Below are 21,988 nucleotides of genomic sequence, written 5' to 3'. Positions count from 1 at the left end.
CTTTCATATTTCTATTTGATTAGAAATTATATAAGAGCCTGAGTGAAGTGAAGTCTGAAGTGGAAACAGTGATAAAAACTGGGAGGCAAATTGTTCAAAAGCAGCAGACAGAGAACCCAAAAGAACTGGATGAGAGGCTTACAGCTTTGAAGTTGCAATATAATGAATTGGGTGCAAAGGTAAGCTCTGTGTTTTAAATACAAAATTCTGTCATCTTTTTAATTGCTAAAGTGAAGAACAATCTTGGTACAGTAAGTAAAAACGGGGGTGGTGGGGTGGTGGTGTTCTTTTCAAGATCCTTACGTATTCTAAACATATTCTTTCTAAAAGAAACAATGGAGGCAAAGGCACTCATCATGGTGACTGTTCAGCTGCTCTGAGAAAAAAAAACCCACAACTTTCTAGAAAAGTATAGAATTCCATTATTAAAATATAAAATTATACTTTCTCAATATTTTTCCCTACTATTTCATTGATTTTATAGGTCAGATAAGGATGTTATTTCATTTCAATACTTCAGTCACTTGTTTCAAAACAATTCAGATCAGAAAAATACTTAGATTTTGTTTGTGATATTTTTGTATCTTACCTAAAGAGCTAAGTCATAAAAGAGAGATTTCTACCTTTGCACTTCCTTCTGTCTCTGACTGCCCAGATCTTTAATATATAAAGTTCATTTTTTGCTGTTTAAAAAAATCTTTTGACCAAAACTTCTTGCTATTGCAGCTTTCAGTAGCAGGCATTTGTGTTCCACACTGCTTTGCTGCTTCTGCTCTCTTCTGCACACACACAGAATCATAGAATCACAGAACTGTTTATGTGCTTGTTTATTGTTGTAACTGTTTCCTGATTTAGTTTTTAATTCTGGGCCTGAACTCCATATGAAGTATGTTGCCTGCTCCTGAGGTGCAAAACTATGTTGGAGTTCTGAAGAGGAATTGTGACATTGTTTTAAAGACAACTTCACACAATTCATTTCACAACTGTCCTTCATTGCTATGTTTTCTTCCTCCTTCCTTCACTAGAATGTCTAAAACCTGTAGGATCAGGGTAAATATGGTACTGAAACTGGCTGAATGAAGATTATGAATGATGATACAGCTGTCTGAGAGTCAGTATGTGTTTTAAAAATGACATGATAATCAAGGTCCACTGACTACAGAATGATAAAACAATAAGAGTTATGTACTTTTGACAAAGATAATGCTCATTTAGGAATCTGAATTAAAGCCGTTCTTTCTCTTGCTGGAAAATAAAGTAATTAAGAGACATCTGTCTTTTGAATGTCAAGAAAACTGAAGTCTGTTTCATTATCGTGTGGATAGTTATCATTTCAGATTAGATAATGTATTAGGTTTCTCCGTTATTGTAGAACAAACTGCAGCATTTATTCCTACTTTGTGTTTAAAGTAACAGCAGACAGGTGCCATTGTTATAGGAGCCTTCTCTTGACTAATGAAAGATAAAAATGTGCCATTAGGAAGCCATTAGTGCAAATTAGTGTGTCAAAAATCCCATGCTGCTCTGTTCAGCTTTGTTGTCCTAGATGAAATTTCTCACATTTACTTTTATATAGCGTGGTAGTTAACAGTTTGAGAGTTATAAAAGCACAGAGATATGTAGAACTAAAATGATCAGTTAGCCTTTATCAGCTCTAATCAATTGCATGGAGTCAACATCTTTTTAAAAGGAAAATTATAGTAGTTATAATAATGTCTCAGGACTGAAATGTGTAGCCTGAATGAAAACACACTTTCAAGCATAGACTTGTGTGATTTGATACGTACTGCTTCCAGGAGATCCCCCAATATTGGAGACTATCTTTAGACACACTTTGAAGCATATAGAAGACTAAAAGGTTGTAAAATATCTTTCTCTTGCTTTAAATATCTGCTTTTCTTATCTCTGTTTCTTTTTTCAAGAATCCTTGCAAGTGAACTATCTCATATAGCTGAAATAGCTTTAAGATAGAAAAATTAAGGAGATAGAATCTTAGAAGAGATGGTACATTTGAGATGGCTTTGAGAGCCTGAAGGCCTTTAGAGGGCACTGTTTCCTATTTTTCTATATTTTTACGTTTGAAGTGCAAACAAACTGCTGAATCAGTAAACTCTGGATACATGCTCTCTTGAAACAGTGTAGTATTATTAAATGCCGAATTTGGAGATGTGTATAACAACACAAATATTCTTTATGCTTAGGCATGTATCAGTAGTAACTTCTATATATTTTATATATACATATACACACACACACACACATATCAGGTATTTAGATTTCTTACATAGGCTACCATGCTTAGAGTAGTGAATTTTGCATTGTATTGATGCTATATACCTGCAAATCGTTTTTTCCATGACTAATAATACTCACCAGAAGAGGTGAAAAATATGTGTGAATTCCTGACTTCATGCATGAATGGAGTTCTAAAAGGCTGCACTTTATATTCCTTCCCAGGAATTTACTTCTTGACCTGACAGTAGGGACTGAGATCTCATTGAATAAATTTGGCATACAGTAAAGAACAGAAAGCACATTCAGTGAAGAAGCAATATTCTGACATGTTAGTAGTAAGCCTCTAGAGATTGATCAGGGACACCTTACTGCTTATCTCCTTGGCAAATCAAATCTGTTTACTCAGGAAGAGCAAAAGCCATGTACCTAACCTCATAACATCTGATTGCATTTTAAAATCTCAAACTCTTTGTGGTAGAGGAGCTCAAAATCAATTTGGTCATTGTGCCACTACTTGTATTCAAACAGTGGCAAAGCCCAAAATAGTTTTAGTAGATAGTGATGGTAGTTTTGGATACATGTTGTTACTGTAGACCTATTTAAAATAAAAATAAAAACCAGTGACTGCTTTCTCACTTCACTACTAATTGACATGTGAGGTAGATAGTAATTTCTTTAAAATGCTGAGGACCTAAGCTACACCTTTAATCTGCTTGCTTTGATTGATTTTATATTTTGGGATTTTATTTTCACTTCAGCACAGCATAATTTATTAATTTGTATTTTCTACCTACTAGTTGCCTAATGTCTATCGAGGTGTAGATTTTCATCTGCGATCCCTTAATTTACTCTTAGAGTAATTTACTAAGTATGTGCCACCATTTCTCTGTCTCTCTTAGAATATAGTTAGGGTTGTGCAGGGAAGGTTGTACTCCGACTGTTTCTCCAGGTTTCATGATGATGCAGCATCGGACACCCAGCCTACCTTTCAGCTGCCATGTGAAATGCTTAAAAGAATTTAACAAATAAAACAGAGATTGTCCGTAGTACTCCCTGTCCAAAACATTCAGCTGCTTAACTCCTCAAAGTTAACTGTGCTGCCTTAGTTTGACATCATTCAGTGGCTTTTGTGTTTCAAGAAAATTTTCTTCTGTGTAGCTAGGCAGAAAAAGCTTTGAAGATTTAATATCGCTATATGGCCATCTCTATGAAAACATACTCTTTGAAGGGTTTTGACATCTATTTTGTGTCTCAAGGGAAGCCTATTCAGTTCTTCCAAATTAATTTGCAATGCATAACTTCAAAATGGAAGAGGAATTATGCAGAAGACTTCTGAAAGTTCAAACTCAGTGTGTCTTTGTGCACACAGAGTTCTTGAAAGTTTTTGCATTCTAGAGAAAGATTATAGATATTGAGTTAAGGGAAGACACAACTATGTTGTAAGGGCAACTGGGCATGTGAAATTGTAAGTCAAGCCTTTTAGAAAAATGGTAAATAAAAATCATTGAACTTGTTTGACTGAAAAGTTAAGAAACACATGTTTTCTTTCTGCAGGTCACAGAAAAAAAGCAGGAGTTAGAGAAATGCTTGAAACTGTCCCGGAAGCTACGAAAAGAAATTAATTCTATGACAGAATGGCTTGCAGCGACAGATGCAGAATTGACAAAGAGATCAGCTGTGCAGGGGATGCCTAGCAATTTGGATGCTGAAATTGCCTGGGGCAAGGTAACAATGTAGCACTTCAAGTACCTTTATATATTTCAGTTCATGCATATTACAGAGAGAGAGATTTCTTGATAAAGGGAATAAAAGTATCTGACATTTTAATTAGCACAACTCTGTAGTTGCTTCACCAGGGGTGGTTTAGGCTGGATGTTAGGAAGAAACTCTTCACAGAAAGAGTGATTGGCCATTGGAATGGTCTGTCCAGGGAGGTGTTGGAGTCACCATCATTGAGTGTTTAAGAAGAGACTGAATGAGGCACTCAGTGCCATGGTTTAGTTGGTTAGATGGTGTTGGGTGATAGGTTGAACTCGATGATCTCAAAGGTCTTGTCCAACCCGGATTATTCTATTCTATTCTATTCTATTCTATTCTATTCTATTCTATTCTATTCTATTCTATTCTATTCTATTCTATTCTATTCTATTCTATTCTATTCTATTCTCTCACCATAGCATTAATGCTTAGAAAAGTTTAAAACCTCTTTGTATCTGTGTATATCAACAGCTTAATTCACCTTCATATTGTAGGAGTCTTCACTGAAATGAATTTAATGTTAAAATTCCATTTTTCAAAGTACTATAAATTATCCATCCATTATCCATGTAAGTATGGATCCATGTAAACAGAGATCCATTTCTCTCCCATCCCATTTTGCTCATGATTACAAACAATGAAACAACACCACTGGATGAAAGATTAAGGCTATCAGAATATTATATATTCCACATATTCACATAGCAACAAGGACATGGGATATTTGGGGGGTTGCCCTTTTGTTTGTAGTTCTGGGGGCTTCTTATTTCTGAGAGACTTCACCCAGTACTCTGATTCTAGGTTAAAACTCAAAGCCCAAAGTGAAATTGCCTTCAAAATTCCAATACATGCTACAATTAAGATAATTTTAGAGAATCACTGGGAATGTAAGAGCTCTACATCAAACTGCAGATCTCTGTGTGATGTTAAGACTTTACAAAGTGTCATTCAACCCTAGCTAATCTAGTTTATATTCTGCATATGTAATTAAAAAGAACTATCTAACTTAGAACATAAACCAAATCACCATTGTGCACACCTGCCAAAATCTGTGTGTTAGAGAAAATTATGCTCAAGATTTCAAAAGAAAATGCCATCACTCCCTATTGCCCCAGTTAATCCTGTGGACTGCACTGGGGGTTTGTGCAAAAAAATCTACCACTTCTTCTTTGTTTAATACAAAGTAATCTTTAATCCTTTAACCAGTTTCACCACACATTAGAGAATTAGTCATGCATAATACACAGACAATATTACAAATTCTTGTTTTTTAAGGCTAGACAGATTAAATGCTCTGAAGTCAAATGTGTTAGCTGGGTTTGATTGTGGTTGGTTGGTTTGGGTTTTGTTGGGTTATGTGTGTGGTTTTGTTTTTTCTTTAACTACTTTCAGCATTCTCAATTTGATAAAATGTCTTCAGCCTTGAAATTCACTGATGATTTATGAACTTATAACAATAAAAAGAAAGTTTGCAAGCCATCTGTGAGTTTTTGGTTGTCAGTCTCTAGGAATGACAACATTTTTAAAGCAGTATCCAAAACAATATATTCTGTAGTTTTTACTTGCTGCTTGAACTATAGTAAAGTCTCAAATTACTCTCATTACTTTTGATTGATATTGTGATCTTAAGACTCACAGAATTGTCAGAGTTGAAAGGGACTTCAAGGATCATCTAGTTCCAACCTCCCTGCCATGGGCAGGCACATCTCATACTAGATCAGGTTGCCCAGAGACCCATCCAGCCTGGCCTTAAAAACCTCCAGGGATGGGGTTCCACCACCTCCCTTGGTAAACTGTTCCAATGTTTCACTGCCCTTACGGTGAAGAATTTCTTCCTAACATCTAATCTAAATCTACCCTCCTCTAGCTTGGAGAAGAACTGTAATACAGGACAACTATCAGATTTTTAAGAGATGGGCTAGAGAATCATACGGTTTTAATGCCCCTAAACTGACCTGCACAGTACAGTTCTACTGAAAATTAAATGTACACTGGATGTCCCTGCATGCATGCTCAGGAAAGTTAATTCAGGTGTATATAGCTTCACAGCAGTTTAAATAGGGAGATTTGTCCTTAGCATCATTTAATTTTTAGATGTGAACCTTAATGCTTCAGAAGTAGCATAATTGGAACCTAAAGCCTGATGATTAGTGCAGTTACACAGTGGGAAGTCTCTGTTATGTCTTACATGTGCTACAAAAATACAACTTATTTTTATCTTATGGCAATCAAAGATGCCAAAGAGCTAATTAAAATAGTAAAATGAAAAATAGATCAAATGACAACCACTTCACCTACTAATCTTAACAAATGTCACTGAGCATTGTGAATTCTCAGATGGAATTGATACATAAAGAATTGATGAAAAGCATATTTTAGATTCAAATACAGGCCTCTCTAACCTCCTACAGTAGCTCAGCTCTTCTTGTTCAGTCAGTTCATCACTAAAATATGATAGGTATGTATGGATTGAAAGGCTTTCAGAATTCATAGTTTCATAGTTTCATTCAGGGTTGGAAGGGACCACAAGGATCATCTAGTTCCAACCCCCCTGCCACGGGCAGGGACACTCCACACTAGATCAGGCTGGACAGAGCCTCATCCAGCCTGCTCTTAAACACCCCCAGGGACGGGGCCTCCACCACCTGCCTGGACAACACATTCCAGGGCTTCACCACTCTCATGGTGAAGAACCTCCTCCTCACATCCAGCCTGAATCTCCCCACCTCCAGCTTCATTCCATTCCCCCTGGTCCTATCACTACCTGACATCCTGAGAAGTCCTTCCCCAGCCTTCCTGTAGGCCCCCTTCAGATACTGGAAGGCCACAATGAGGTCACCTCGGAGCCTTCTCTTCTGCAGACTGAACAGTCCCAACTCCTTCAGTCTGTCCTCATAGGAGAGGTGCTCCAGCCCTCTGATCATCCTTGTGGCCCTTCTCTGGACACGTTCCAGCACCTCCACATCCCTCTTGTAATAGGGGCTCCAGAACTGGACACAGTACTCCAGGTGGGGTCTCCCCAGGGCTGAGTAGAGGGGGAGGATCACCTCCCTCGACCTGCTAGCTACACTTCTCCTGATGCAGCCCAGGATCTGGTTGGCTTTGCGGGCTGCAAGTGCACATTGAGAGCTCATGTTGAGCTTTTTGTCCACCAGCACCCCCAAGTCTCTCTCCTCAGGGCTACTTTCCAGCCAGTCACTGCTCAGCCTGTATTTGTGCCTGGGATTGCCTCGACCCAGATGCAGGACCCTGCACTTGCTCTTATAATTCCTTTATTGAAGTCTTCTTTAGGAAATATAAACTCATATTCACATAAATACAAGCAGACTTTTAATTTTGAGAAATACAACAGATGGCAGATCCTAGCCTTCCAAATGGAAGTATTTGCATAAATTTTTCTTAAACAGTCTGCTTCCACTAAGAGGCAGGAGTTGCTGCTTGTTATTCAGGAGACTTTAAAAGTCATATTAGGACTTCATAAATAAGTACAGTACTGATCTTTCTGTGTAGATTTCACTTGTGGCATCATATAAAATTGTGCATCAATAATTCAGTCCCCAGACCCAGGACCTCTCAGAATCTGATTAATATCCCAGCTTTGGGTTTTGGACTTCCTGGGTAAGTAGGCCACCACACAGAAACCAATCTAATGAAATGCACTGGGAGATTAATTCATCCCAGCAGATTCCTATTGTGAGGAATGTCTGCAGAAAAACTAAGATGGAAAATGGAGGGGAGGAGAGAAGGACCCAAAACTCAAAAACTGGATGTGTGCTGATGTCAATTAAGTAGAAAGCTCACATCTTTATTTTTATTTGCAGGACAAAGAAGCAGTTGTATTTATTACTGCACATATTTCTAATTAATTTTCATTGCCAAAGATTTCTTAGAAGTGAAAAGGACACTGAGAGTTTTCAATATAATTATAGAGGTTAGAATAATTTTTTTAAAAAAGAACATTTTCTTCAAAGTATAAAGAGCTAGAAATAAAAAAGAATATCTATCTTGAGTAGGAAGTGATGTTAATGAAACACAGTATTAATCCAGACATGAAGGGAAGTCTGTTATTTATTTGTTCATGTCTAGAATCTTTCTAAGGATGAAATAAAAACTTGGCTGAGTTATGTGAATTGAGATGGGTAATATATTGAAGACCATAAATCTTGTCTTTTTACTCAGCAGAGACAAGCTAAATCTTTCCATTTGAATTCTGTTCTGTTACAATAGATAAGAAAAATGTCATGTGGGTGGAAAGATAGTCATTAGACATTTCATATTAGAAATCCATTTATAATTAGAAGTCTGATTTAGTGAACATATTAATCACTGAAGTCATTAACCATTGAAGAGTTTATTTGTCTTTTAATCAGGAACTAGCCTGATAAGAATTAAATTGCCAGGAAACCATGTTCTCAAAAAGGAAATGGCAGATGATATTACCAGGAAAAGTTCTGTATCACTCCCTGCTATCAACAGAGTATGTGTCTGCCCTGCTTTAACGTCATATTTTAGCACAATATATAATACCATTTTATATAAAGTTAACTCGAAGTACTTAAAATTACATTAGCTGGCACATTAACAACATATTTCCTGTCGGTAAAATCAATAAAAGAAAATTATGTGAAAATTGTGTCAATTGATTCATAATTGGTGGTCAGAATGCAATTAAAAAAAAAAAAAAAAAAAGCTGTGCTGCAAACAAATAAATATGTATAATCAGCCACTGAGAAGTCCATAATGTCAGCTTTTCATTAATTCTCTAATCCCACCCATGAGAGCTGAGCCACCGAACTAATTTCTTTTAAAGAGGCTCGAATTGCAAAGATTACTTTTGAGTAATTCACAGTGCACAGGCACACTGTGCTTTTCTTCAATAATTTATGTTCATTTTTTTTACGATTATAATGACCAGAACATTAAAATATTAACCTCTCCATTTACTCATATTTCTGGTTTGTTCGAAGAGCACCAGCAGTGGCATTTTTGCTGTAACTAGTATTTTACTTTGTAAAAGTATTAACTCAGAGGTCCCTGGAGATACTCAAGGTGAGGCTCAACAGGGGTCTGGGCAACCTGGTCTAGTTGAGGATGTCCCTTCTTACTGTAGATGGGGCTGGACTGGATGACCTTTGGATGTCTCTGCTAATCCTGTAGCACTGCAGAGGTGTTTAAGTCATTCAAGCTCAGAGGTGCTATGGACATTAACTTATTTTAGTATTTTAGGTATAAAGTGAAATTCCAAGTGAAAGTAATTAAAAGATGTATTTCTACAGTGAGGAAATAAGAAGTCTAACTGGAAAGAAGAACGTAGTTTCTGCTGAAAATTTTTTGTTACCTGAACGTTTTATTCTCATTCTGCTCATGTAGGCGACACGGAAGGAGATTGAGAAACGCCAAGGCCAACTTAAGAACATCAGTGATTTAGGAGAGAATTTGAAGACAGTGCTGAAAGGAAAGGAACGTTTAGTGGAGGATAAACTCAGCCTCCTGAACAGTAATTGGATAGCAGTAACTTCACGTGCTGAGGAATGGTTCAATTTGTTACTGGTAAGGAAAATACATTTGTTCACACAGAGGAAATGCTGGTGCTCAGTTGCAAGTGCTCAACCTCGTGTAGAAGTGCTTTTCTGGGGGCCTTGGACCACGCTTAGTGAATACGTAGGTACAGAGACAATTTGATTGTTGTTTAGTACATTGTGTATGTCCTAAGAATCTGACTGCTTACAGAGTGATAACTCCCTGGAGTCTTAATTGTTACCACTTTCCCTTCCCATCTGCCTTTGTAGTTCCTTCACTGTTGTGTTTGCATTTTTTTCCTAATGAATGAAATGCGCTTTCTTCCAAAGGACCTTGAACTGCTTTCCATCAAATGGAAAAAAAATTTAGACAAATGAATCAAGTCAGTCATGGTATTCATACCAACCTCAGCTGCTTTGGGCTACATTAGCATTTCTGTTTGGAGTAGTACAGTTAGGAAGTAAGTTCTTGATTGCGTGTTGATTTGGTTCATGTGGTAGCATTACCATATGTGAACTGGATTCATTTCAGAGGCAACTAAATCAGAATCTCTGCTCAGCGTGTACATGTGATGGGTTCAAGGACTAGGATTCAGTTGTTCAGAACTCTGCAATCTTCCTTTGGATAGTTTTATAGCGCATGTTTTTGTGGGAGTAATTACTTAAGGGGTTTCCATTAAGCCTGCTTGAAAGTTAAATCCCAAATACACATTTGATATAGAGCCTTAGCCCCAGCTGCTTCAGACTGCTGAATCATGTGACTGGATTCTTCCTTAAAATTCATTCTGTCATGACAGCTTGAATCTCTAAACACAAAAGGGTCTTCATCATTGGGCTACCATAATATTTTGGGAAATTCAGTACGTTGTTTCCATTGCTGAGAGCATGGGAATGCAGTTTCAACCCAGGAGAAAAATAAAGTGGTTATGAAGAGTGTTAGCCTTTATCATGACTTTTCAGAGCCTGATGTGTTAGAGCTTCTCTGGAGTCTGTGGCTACACAGAGTGCTTCTGCGATGGATATACAGCATCACTACAGAGCTTCTTTAACTACATGCAGTATAGAAATAAAAGCATCTGGTTGTGTCTATTTTATCTGGAAAACTTAATCATTTCATTAAGTATGATGTAGGTGCTCAGCTTCAGTGTGGAACTGATTATAAGAAACACATAATGGAATTTACAATCTGGTATAGCAATGCCTTCCTATACCTCTTTCTCTTCTTTAGGTTGTTTTGTCAATATTTACTAGAACCTGTGATCAAAAGCTATATGAGCTGGAGTTGGTCTTTTACTGATTTTAGAACAGTATAAAATGAAGGTACTGTGGTGGGGACATGCAGTGGGGCAAAAGTGCTCGTAAAATCTTTTGATCTCAGCTGTGTGGTACATGTGCAATATGCATAGGCCTCATTCTAGTGAGCTCGCCAAAAAATGGCAAAATACTTTTAAATTAAGGACAGAAAAAAATAAATGTCAGAATATCAACTGTGATAGCTTGTTAAGAAGCAGTGTCTCAAAGCAGAGAAGTTAGATGAAATATAAGAATTTTAGAGTGAAAGTTCCCATTCTTGATTGTAACTTTATGAGTGCATCTGTGTTACCACCTGAATTTCAGTCAGCTTAGTGGCTTTTCAAAATGACTTCTATTCCTCATTCTTGGAAAATTCCTCTGTCCACCTTGAGTAGGTCTGGCTATCGGCTTCCTGTTCCTCTCATCAACGTCGCTGAGCTGCAGACACCAGTCTTTTGCTGTGACTTTATCACCCTCCGGCCTGTCACTTGGGAAGCTTCTCTCTTTCTCTCTCTGTCTCCTAGAATACTTTTAAAAGAAACTTAAGATATAAAGTGAAAGAAAACAAACTACAGATTTTACCCTTCACAAAGCAAGAAGTTACTGTGTAAAATAAACAAGTTTCATTTCATAATGTGTGCCTGTTTGCCACAGTTGGCAAACTATTACAGTTTGCAGCTATTATTTCAGTTCTGATTACTTTTCTTGTATGCAATATTTATGTTTTCCACATACAGGAATATCAAAAGCACATGGAAGCTTTTGATCAGAATGTAGCTAATGTCACAGCTTGGATGTATAATGCTGAAATACTGTTGGATGAATCTGATAAACAAAAACCCCAGCAAAAAGAGGAAATTCTTAAGGTAAAAAAAAAAAAAAAAGCACATAAAAAAAGATTAAAACCTGCAGTTTTCTGGAAAACATTAATTTTATTCAAAAAATTACTGTGCCCAAACTATCATATTTTGAAAGATAATGCTTATTGGTTATTTTTATTTATTTATTTATTTATTTATTTTCTGCGAGAAAGCTGCCTCCTGGCAGCTTGTAGATTATTTTATAAGTTTACACTGCCTTACACGTTAAATCTCAGCAGAAATAAAACCGGATAAGTTATTATAAATCTTGGGGGAACTTTCTAGTGAGTAGAAGAGTATTTTATTAAACCTATGTTTCCAGGTTTAATATGCATCTGGTTGAACAAAACTATTCATCCCATACTCTTCCCTTTTAATTGCTTCTCTATTTTTCTGTGATTCTTTTTTTGATGTCTATGGTGTCTGCATTTGATATCTCTGTCATATGATTGTTTTAATTCTATAAACACTCTTTTCATCGATGCCCAACCAGTACCACAGATAAGAATATTGTATGGTGAACTAGTTGCGTAATAAGGGTTTAGCATATTGATCAGATGTTTTTATTTGGCCCATTGCATCATTTGACTAAATGATTAAAAAAAATGAACTTGCAAGATATATATTATTTTTAAAGTAGTTAATTTAATTTAATTTAATTCAAAATCCCTTCTTCATTAAGATTAAATGACTTCAATTTATTATCTATATGGCTTTATTTTCTTCTGAAATTAGTGCAAAGTTTTTCTTCATATTGAACAATGCAGACAGTACCTGCTATCTAAGGAACAATCTGCCAATCAAAATCAGAGTTGTGTTGCTTATTCTAACAGAACTATACATAACTGTACCATTTCCTAAAGCAAAACCTTAAAAATTTCAAGGCAAAGCTTAATGAATGCCTCATTGATCTCAGCAGGATTATGGGACACAGTTTACTAGCTGAATGAACCCTTTTGCCACCATCAAGTATAAAATATTATCTTTGATAATTGATGGCAAATTATCTTAGTCATCAGTACAGGTTTATATAGGTTTGTATGCACAAAGGAATTTCATATAGACAGTGAAATTCTTAATGCCTAACCATGTTTAAGAGATGCCTGGCTACCTTTTTTAACCTCTGCCCATATTGGGATATATTGTCAAGACTACTGTTGCAGAGGAAGAAGGCATTTGCCCTCTTTTTTTTCCCTTTTTTTTTTTTAAAATATTATTTTTTGTGATAGATTAATAGGAAAAAAGTCCTATTGGATTTCATCTCCCTGCCTCAAGTGTGGGCATGAGAAGTAATGAAAGCAACATGAATTAACAGCTCTCTGTAGCTTTAGGAAAATGAAATAATTTAGTGTATCCTGAAAATACTGCAGATAAGAATATGCTTAAAAATAATGTTCACCATTCCTTTCCTCTAGGAGATATTAAACCAGACATGTAGATGCATTCCTGCTGTACATTCGAGAGACAGGAGCTGGAATGCTATCTAATGTATTTCTATTCGGTTTACAGACTCGTTCTCAATTATCTGAATTTGCTTTGTGGTTTTGCTCCCTATTCCTTTGCACACTTTCTCTCTCTCTCTCTCTCTCTCTTTCTCTTTGCATTTATTACTAACTTCAAGCCCTGTCTCTTGCTCACGGACTGTAGCGCTTAAAGGCTGAGCTGAATGATATGCAACCAAAAGTGGACTCTGTGCGTGACCAGGCAGTAGACTTGATGACAAACCATGGAGATCACTGCAGGAAAGTAATAGAGCCTAAACTCTCTGAGCTCAATCAGCGATTTGCAACTGTATCACAAAGAATTAAGAGTGGAAAGGTAGGAGGACTTGCTTCTGTGTGAAGATACATACAACATATTTCTGTAAGGTGCATAGCATCCTGAAGTTTCCTCAAAGAAACCTAAGCTTTTTTGGCATGGGGGGTGGGGGAAAGAGTCAGAACAATTACTTGAAAAAGGTGTGAAAGTTTATAGGTTTTGACATTAAGGTTTTTTTTAAAAAAGAAAACTGTTTCACAGTTAGAAGCCTTCACTGGCTTTATATGACTGTAGCAATGATTACCTCACTAACATATAAGAATGATCAACCTCTGGAAATTAAGAAGATTTTTAGTCTCCTCAAATTATGAGTACTTTTTATTTTATTTTTTTTAATACATATAGAGGGCTTTTGAGGACTAAATTTTCATTACATGCACTCACCTTTTTTTCCCATGGGGTTGTGAGTCACCAAAGTTTGAGATAGATACATATACAGATTTGTGCAACTAGTTTGTTTACTGAATCTGAATTCAGTATGGATTAGGTAATTTTTACTCAAGTTTGAATTAGAATATGGAAGGACATAAGCCACCTATTTTCTCCATTGTATTTATTGCAGAGAACTATTCATATTGAAGCAAGCAGCCATGCAAGTCAGTGTATAGAATAAGGGGAATGATCTTAACTACTTTTAATAGCTGCTGTAACAGCACTGGAAATAAATGCAGAGAGGGAGAATAAGTTGCAAAGTAGGAAATAAGCTTTACAAAAGGCATAAGCAAAGAGACATGATTTTTCACAAGTTGTAGTTTTTGCAGGGCATAGTATCCTGTGTAGCTAGCACATTCTTTGTGGATATCTGAGTTTGTTTATTCTCATTTCTGGAACAGGAACGAATATGTCCTATGAATAAAGGTCTTTTTTTCCTTTTCCTATTGGCCATTAGTAATACTTCAGCTGTTCCAGTGTACTTCTCACTTCTTATGGAAGTACAAACTGCAGACAGAAAACATCTTGACACAAAGCCCAGACAACTGTGTTGTTTGTTTGGAACATCGGCTATCCACAGGCTGGATTTCTGTCTCAGTTTTACCTTGCACTGCCACAACATTGTACGCATACAGAACTGATGTAGCCTTTGATAATGTGCAACATTATTTCTTGCTGTAGGGAAAAATGAGATTGTCTGTAGATGTTTTATCGTGGGTTAAGTGTTTGTATTGTGTGTTGTGATCTAAATGAAAGACGGAGAAAAAGGCATTTATCAAGATGTGGGGTGTTCAGAACACAGCCTGTAAACTTCCTCCACCTGGCAACCTTAGTGTTCTCCTGTTTATGATTTTGTGACCAAGATGAGCTGGAATGGCAGCACCTTACCAAGCTTTATACACTATGTACCCATCAGGATGAAAGGAATTACTACAGCACATAATTTTAATGGCAAATTAGAATTTAGGGGAAGTGTTCCAGGACATTGAGAAATGGACAGGTACAGTATGATTCAGTATAGATATTTATAGTATTTAGTATTGTGTAAGACAGAGAGACAGAAGTGTGGTGGGTTTGAGAGAAAGGCCCAGCCGTCTCCCCCCAACAAAGAGGGAAAAAAAAAACCAACCACAGCTAGCCAGCCGGAGAAGCAAAAGGGAAATGCTATATTTATATGCAATTTTTAAGGAATGCAGGATATATACACAATTTACAGTATTTACAATATATACACAGAAATATACAGCAAGGTAAAAGAAGAATAATACAGGAATGAAATTCCCTCCTCTGCTGAGGAGGGTTCCCCCCTGTACCCCCTTCTCTCCCCTTTTTCCCCAAAGAGGGTTAGAAAGAGAGAAAAAGAGCAGTTATTAATTAAAGCAAAGCGTTAGTAGGCCACAAGCTTATCTGTCCAAGGTCAGTCTGGCAGAAAGCCCAGAGGCAGACGAGCTGGAAAGGGAGAAGGGAAGGAGCGAAACTGAGGAAAGTCTCAGCTGCACGCAAGCTCAAAACTGCCCTCTTTACCAATCCACCAATGAAATTAGTTATCTGATTGTTTTTCGTCCACATTCCAAAACATTCAGCCATAGTGCCCCAGTAATGTCCTTTTCGTAAAGGCACAGCCTCAAATGGTCACACAGAAGCTTGTCTGAATTCTTGGTGGCTCTACTGACTTACTGTATGCACTTCAATAAAGAACTAAACTGCTGGGTGCCTCATTTTGTCTGACTATATAATGTAGGTAACTGTTCTTCCCTTACAATTTCAGCTTCATGGAATGAAAATTTATTATTCTTATGGGGTGATATTATGTTCCCTAAGTGTTATGTTTTGGTTTTTTTCCCGTACTTGGATAAAATTTTTCCTTGGCAAAACCAACCAAACATACTAAAAACCCCCACAAAACCACAATCAAAAAATCACCAAAAAATCCCACACCTCCACACAGTAAATTCTAATTCTCTATTTTGATCAGTTCTCATGTTTTAAAATTTGCTATATATTTTTTTTTCAAACACTATCAATTGTCAGTGCAACAGTGAAGTAAATGAGACATGGCCTGTGAATTCAGTAAACAGTAAATTATTCTTGTATCCTGAATTCACAAAATTATCACAGAATCACCAAGGTTGGAAGACACCTCAAAGATCATCAAGTCCAACCTGTCACCACAGACCTCGTGACTAGACCATGGCACAAAGTGCCATGTCCAGTCCCCTCTTGAACACCTCCAGGTATGGTGACTCCACCACCTCACTGGGCAGCCCATTCCAATGGCTAACGACTCTCTCAGTGAAGAACTTTCTCAGCACAGTATCACAGTATCACTTAGGTTGGAAAGGACCTCGAGGATCATCGAGTCCAACCTATCAACACAGACCCCATGACTAGACCATGGCACCAAGTGCCACATCCAATCTCCCCTTGAACGCCTCCAGGGTCGATGACTCAACCACCTCCCTGGGCAATCCGTTCCGATGATGAATGACTCGCTTGGTGAAGAACTTCCTCCTCACCTCGAGTCTAAACCTCCCCTGGTGCAGCTTGAGACTGTGTCCCCTTGTTCTGGTGCTGGTTGCCTGGGAGAAGAGGCCAACCCCTTCCTGGCTACAACCACCCTTCAGGTAGTTGTAGAGGGCAACGAGATCACCCCTGAGCCTCCTCTTTTCCAGGCTAAACAATCCCAGCTCCCTCAGCCTCAAGCCTAAACTTCCCCTGGCATAAGTTGTTTTACCATTTTCAAGTGGTCCTTGAATCTGATTCAATTATTGGCTTTTAATTTGATATTTTTTCCTCTCATTTTCCTTTTTTTTTTTTTTAATTGATTTTAGCCCTTTTCAGAGATTAGTAATTTTGTATTCCAGTTTTATTAGCTGATTCACCTTTCAGTGAGATTTATGTACTCTTAAAAACATTTTTCAGAGCACATGAGAAGACATTTTGCTGTTATTTCTACATCAGTCAAGTGCTTGCTGAGGGTAATTTTGAGATTGTTGATGAAAATTTGGAAGCACAGTGTTGTTCTTTATAAATATCCTGTATTATTATATTTCTGTTAATGTTTATCATTGCACAAAATCTTTGTCATTAAAAAAAAATAATCAACCATATAAAATTAAGTCATTTTTATTCCAGTTCTCCCATGTCATCTGCGGAACAACTGAGAACAGATTACAGTGGATGCCCAGTCTCTCTCATTTTAACTGATTGGCTTTGATTGTTGATCTCTTCATACAGATTTTTGCTTTATAATAAACACCACTTGCACTAGAAGGAAAAGAGAACTGGTTAGAATATAATGTACTTATGTCTTTAGCAAGAAAACGGATTTTTTTGCCTGAGAGCTCCTAAAACTTTATAAACATGAACAGTTTATGCTACAATCATCAAAATGTTGTTGTTTGTTCTTTCATTTAAAACTTTGAATGAAAAAAAATGCTTTTTCTGTTGATCCTTTGAAATGCACTTAATTGATATAGAATCATAGAATTGTTTCAGTTGGAAAAGGCCTCTGAGATCATTGAGTCTGATTGCATATTCTATACTAAACAATTCACAGCCACTCAGGTATTAGTTAGATACAGGACAGTGTATTGCTGTTAATGAGTGGTACTTGTTCTGGAGTTTAAAACTGTAAATTAAGCTACCACACCATAATTATACCGTGATTCATTTTGGAGGAATTGTGTTTGATGGGTGGCTTTATGGTCCTGTATTTTTATTGAAACATTTTGAAACATAATCTGTTTTATGAGTCAGCAGTGCGCCCAGGTGGCCAGGAAAGCCGATGGCATCCTGGCTTGTATTCAAAACACTGTGGCCTGCAGGAACAGGGAAGTGATCATCCCCTGTACTCAGCACTGGTAAGGCAACACCTTGAGTGTTGTGTTCAGTTCTAGGCCCCTCACTATAGGAAGGACATTGAGGTGCTGGAGTGTGTTCAGAGAAGGGCAGAGATGCTCATGAAGGACCTGGAGCACATGGCCTATATGAGCATCTGAGGGAGCTGGGATTGTTTAGTCCCGAGAAGAGAAGCCTGAGGGGAGACCTCATTACTCTCTGCAACTACCCGAAGTGAGGTTGGATGAGGACAGGGTCAGCCTCTTCTCCTTGGTGGCAAGTAACAGGACTAGAGGAAATGGTTACAAACTGTGGCAGGGGAGTTTTAGGCTGGATGTTAGGAAATATTTCTTCATGGGGAGGATCAAACATTGGAATGGTCTGCACAGGGCAGTGGTGGAGACACCTTCCCTGGAAGTGTTCATGTGGCATGTGGACCTGGCGCTTAAGGACACGATTTAGTGTTGACCCTTCAGTGCTGGGTCAAAAGTTGAACTGGATAATCTTTGAGGTCTCTTCAACCAGATATAGTCTGTGATTCTGTGATTTAGTGAAGTTTTACTGACTATTTTTTTTAATATGTTACAAAATATCATTAGGGGCATATTTCACCCAGAGACCATATGATTTTTATTTTCCATAATTCACCTGGCACCTAGATGGATTTTCATCTGAGTGTGAGCAATTTCTTACAAACCAGATTTATCCAAGTAGAACAAATATTCCGTAATTTTAGAGAAATTGTTGTGTTATGGTGTTTATCTGAGCCCATTCTTGCACACACACACGTGAGAATATATGTATGTATTTCTTTTTAATAATTCACCATGGAAATCTGATGTTTTCTTACGTGGAAATTCTATAGTATAGTTAAATGCCTATATTCGCCTGTACCTTTTGGCGCTTTGAGTTGTACGGTGCAGATATTTTTGCACATGATGGAAAAGTTTACCATTGTTTTAGCAATAGTAGGTAAAACTGATGTCTCTTCATTTATGTTTCTGACATAACTATTAAGTATATGATTTAAATAAATAATCTTTGTATTTCTCCTATTTTAGCCCTTCATTCCTTTGAAGGAATTGGAGCAATTTGACTTTGATATACAAAAAATGCTTGAACCACTGGAGGTTGAAATTCAACAGGGGGTGAATCTGAGAGAGGAGGACTTCAATAAAGATATGGTAATTTAGTTGAAATGGAAGTCTGAGTGAAATAGGCAGGCAGGTGGAAAAAACCCTAGAAACTGGAAAAAAATTCTACATATGTGTGATCTTCAGATAAAACTTGGATGAAATTTACCTGTACTCTGATACATTATAAAATCATAAGTCTTCAGGTAGCCTTAACTAAAAGTTTTAATGATAATTGTTAGCTCATAAGAAAAACGTTTTTCATCTCTTTTGAAAATACTAAATAAACCATGAATATTATCTTAATGAGCTATATAATTCAAGAGGATATGCACTAAAAACATACGCTAGGCAGTGATCATTGAAAGAAATGTCAATTTATTAGTTCTTAATCTTATTGTATCATTTATTGTAAACAGTTTTTGTGGCTGTGGTAAGCCTCATTACTCATGTTTGCTCCTTGCAAGTAGTAAAACCTTTTGTGCATATGGGCACACTGTGGAGTGTTCTATCCAGAGAGATTTTCAGAGAAGTGCCATTTCTTACAATAATAGAGATTTGTCTTTAGGACACTTTCTTTGTGAGTCCCCAGCAAGACCATATTATATATTTCTTTACAAGCAATCTTTAATTCTTAAAAGGTAGCTATTTTATATCAATGCTGAAAGGAATCTCTGCAAGACTTTCTTTTCCTTTAATATAGGAAAAGTGAAATTTAAGGCAGTATGTACTGCAGTGGTAAATTGTATATGAATCAAATCTGTCAGGGCATTTTCCACTGCTTCAGTATATTTTATTCCCTTTCATTGCATAAAATTTTATTATGGTTCAAGAGATACACTCCCAGAAGCTGTGCATTGGATTCAACTTCTATGTTAAAAGTACTTACCGGTATAATTTTTTCCTGACAGAATACCAGTTTTGCACTGTGATCATACATGAAATGGTTAGGAATTACAGGCCTCCTAGATACTGGCAATTTCTGTGATTAGTGACAGTGATTTAGAGCCTTTTACACATATCTGTTCTTTTTGGTTTTAAGCAAAATATATTTTACCGTTTTTTTTTTCCTTTAATGTTTTCATACTGTTATCCTAGATACAGAATAAAATGGAGGTATTTAAGTGCTATTTTACTTGCAGCCCTCAAGTATCTACATATATTGTGGAAAACAAGTAAAAGTTATTCAGTCTTCAGTACAGAACTGCAAGTAGCTGTTAGATGACTACCTTAGCAGAGGAAGTTTTATATGTCTGTATTTCTTACTACTAAATTTAAATGCCTTTTTTTTTCTTCCTTTTTTTTTTCCTTTAAATCAGAGTCAAGATGATGAGGGCACAGTGAAAGAATTGCTGCAAAGGGGTGACATACTTCAAAAGAGAATCACAGATGAGAGAAAACGGGAGGAAATAAAGAAAAAACAAAAGCTATTGCAGACTAAGCATAATGCTCTCAAGGTATAGGAGCTACAATTATAAGCACATGCTACTAACAGCAGTTTTTTTCTTCATTTGGGGGGATTGTTGCATTGAACGAATCTTCCCTACTATTTAGAGATGAGTAATTTAGAACGATTTGACTATAAGCATGCATTTTCTTATATGCTTCTCTTGATGACATGACTTGAAAAAGATGTTTGAAATCTCCAGCTTAAGTGCTGTTTTGTCCTCAGCTTTACAACTGTATGATTACTAGCTGGACAGCAATGATTTTATTATTTTTTTTACTAGCAATCCCTTTTTTAATACATTATGCTTATGTTCCTCCATCAGCAGTCAAGAACTTAGTGTCAGTACTCACATATTTATATTTACAGAAGTTGTGGAGCATACTTCTGGCAATGAAGTTTTTACCTTTTAGTTAAAGATTTATATTTTGATCTTTAGTGGGAAAAGTGGTTCCAGCCTCTTTAAAATAGAGTAGATGATAGTACCAAGAGATTTAGAAGATAAGAGGATGAAAACTGAAGTCACATATCAAAACTCTTTATCACCCTCCCAGGGATATAGCTGTATGATATTGTTCCTAGAAATATCCACAGTGGAGCTTATTTAGACAAGCTGGTAGTCACAACTGGAAGTGTCATTTTTCCGGGGAGAAAAAAAAAAATCAAAAGAATAATCTTATATTTGGAAAGTCACCTTGGTGACCTACCTGGAGCCATAGGCTCTGACTATTATAGAGGAATTTTTCATTTATTGGCAAGAAGTATTTGTCTTTATTTTGAGAATTTCAAGTTGTCCTTGCCTTGGAAACATGGCATGGTTCTATTTTAGTATTACTTCATTTTGAGCTGCATCTTTCCTTTCCTATGGATCTCGTTCTAGTTTTCAGCTTTGCAGATATGTTTGAATTCAGTAGAAGAATAGGTGAAGTATGGCATTGTTTTGTCCACATTTAAAAGAAACTTGAAATCTCTTAGGTTTATCTTTGACCATTCCAAGATAAATAGAGGTAATTCACAATTTTTGCGGAGGAGAAACAACGCAAAACCAAACCAAACCAACCCCCCACAAAAAAAATGTTTCTAGAACTGTACTATTGACCAGATCTTTTCTAGCTGTTTTTATAGAATCAAAAATGCATTTTCCTTTGAGTGACTCAGTTAAGACATTCAGGCTTTTAAAATAAAATTGAAGAATACTTCAGGCAATTTCATTTCGGTATTTTTATCTAAAGTGTACCAGTAACCACAGTAACTTCTTATTAAGGAGTACATTAAGAAATTAAGCTATTTTCTGAATTCTCTATGAGTAAAGTTAGGCAGTTGAAGCAAATGAAAATAGAGTATATTTAATAATATTTATATGAAACAAAATAACATTTCTACCTTCCTATTAGAGCAGATTTTTAATACTTCTATAAATCTGAGTCATAAACGCAAAACATTTGTTATTTAAATAATATTTAATTAGAAAAAGGTAACCTGTTTTTGCACATGTTTCTACATTGAAATAATTTGTTTCCAAATAGCTACAGTATTTGCATGCAGGCTAGAATTTCACAGGAGACCACAAAACACAAGAGGCCCACTTATGGGTAGATACTAAATGGGTCGTGTTTCCATCTGTCCAGTAAGTATTCTGAGCAGAAGTGACAC

The 21,988-nt window shown here is 36.6% G+C and overlaps 1 protein-coding gene across 8 annotated transcripts in view; it reads left to right on the top strand.

Moving 5' to 3' along the window:
* DMD (dystrophin) overlaps window positions 1–21,988 on the top strand; it is a 1,318,095-nt gene that overhangs the window by 631,943 nt on the left and 664,164 nt on the right. For all 8 annotated transcript variants that reach the window (XM_068155047.1, XM_068155048.1, XM_068155051.1 and 5 more), the window contains 7 exons: window positions 24–179; window positions 3,790–3,960; window positions 9,364–9,543; window positions 11,543–11,671; window positions 13,313–13,483; window positions 18,817–18,939; window positions 20,208–20,345. In XM_068155047.1, coding sequence (XP_068011148.1) covers window positions 24–179; window positions 3,790–3,960; window positions 9,364–9,543; window positions 11,543–11,671; window positions 13,313–13,483; window positions 18,817–18,939; window positions 20,208–20,345 — 1,068 coding nt within the window. The remainder of the gene's footprint in view (window positions 1–23; window positions 180–3,789; window positions 3,961–9,363; window positions 9,544–11,542; window positions 11,672–13,312; window positions 13,484–18,816; window positions 18,940–20,207; window positions 20,346–21,988) is intronic.

This window comes from Melanerpes formicivorus, unplaced genomic scaffold (genome assembly GCF_026170545.1).
Source record: "Melanerpes formicivorus ecotype bairdi unplaced genomic scaffold, bMelFor1.0.p_v2 SCAF_30, whole genome shotgun sequence".
In the NCBI taxonomy this organism is placed as follows: domain Eukaryota; kingdom Metazoa; phylum Chordata; class Aves; order Piciformes; family Picidae; genus Melanerpes; species Melanerpes formicivorus.
The sequence above is the reverse complement of the archived record's forward strand: the minus strand, read 5'-3'. Positions and strand labels throughout refer to the sequence as shown.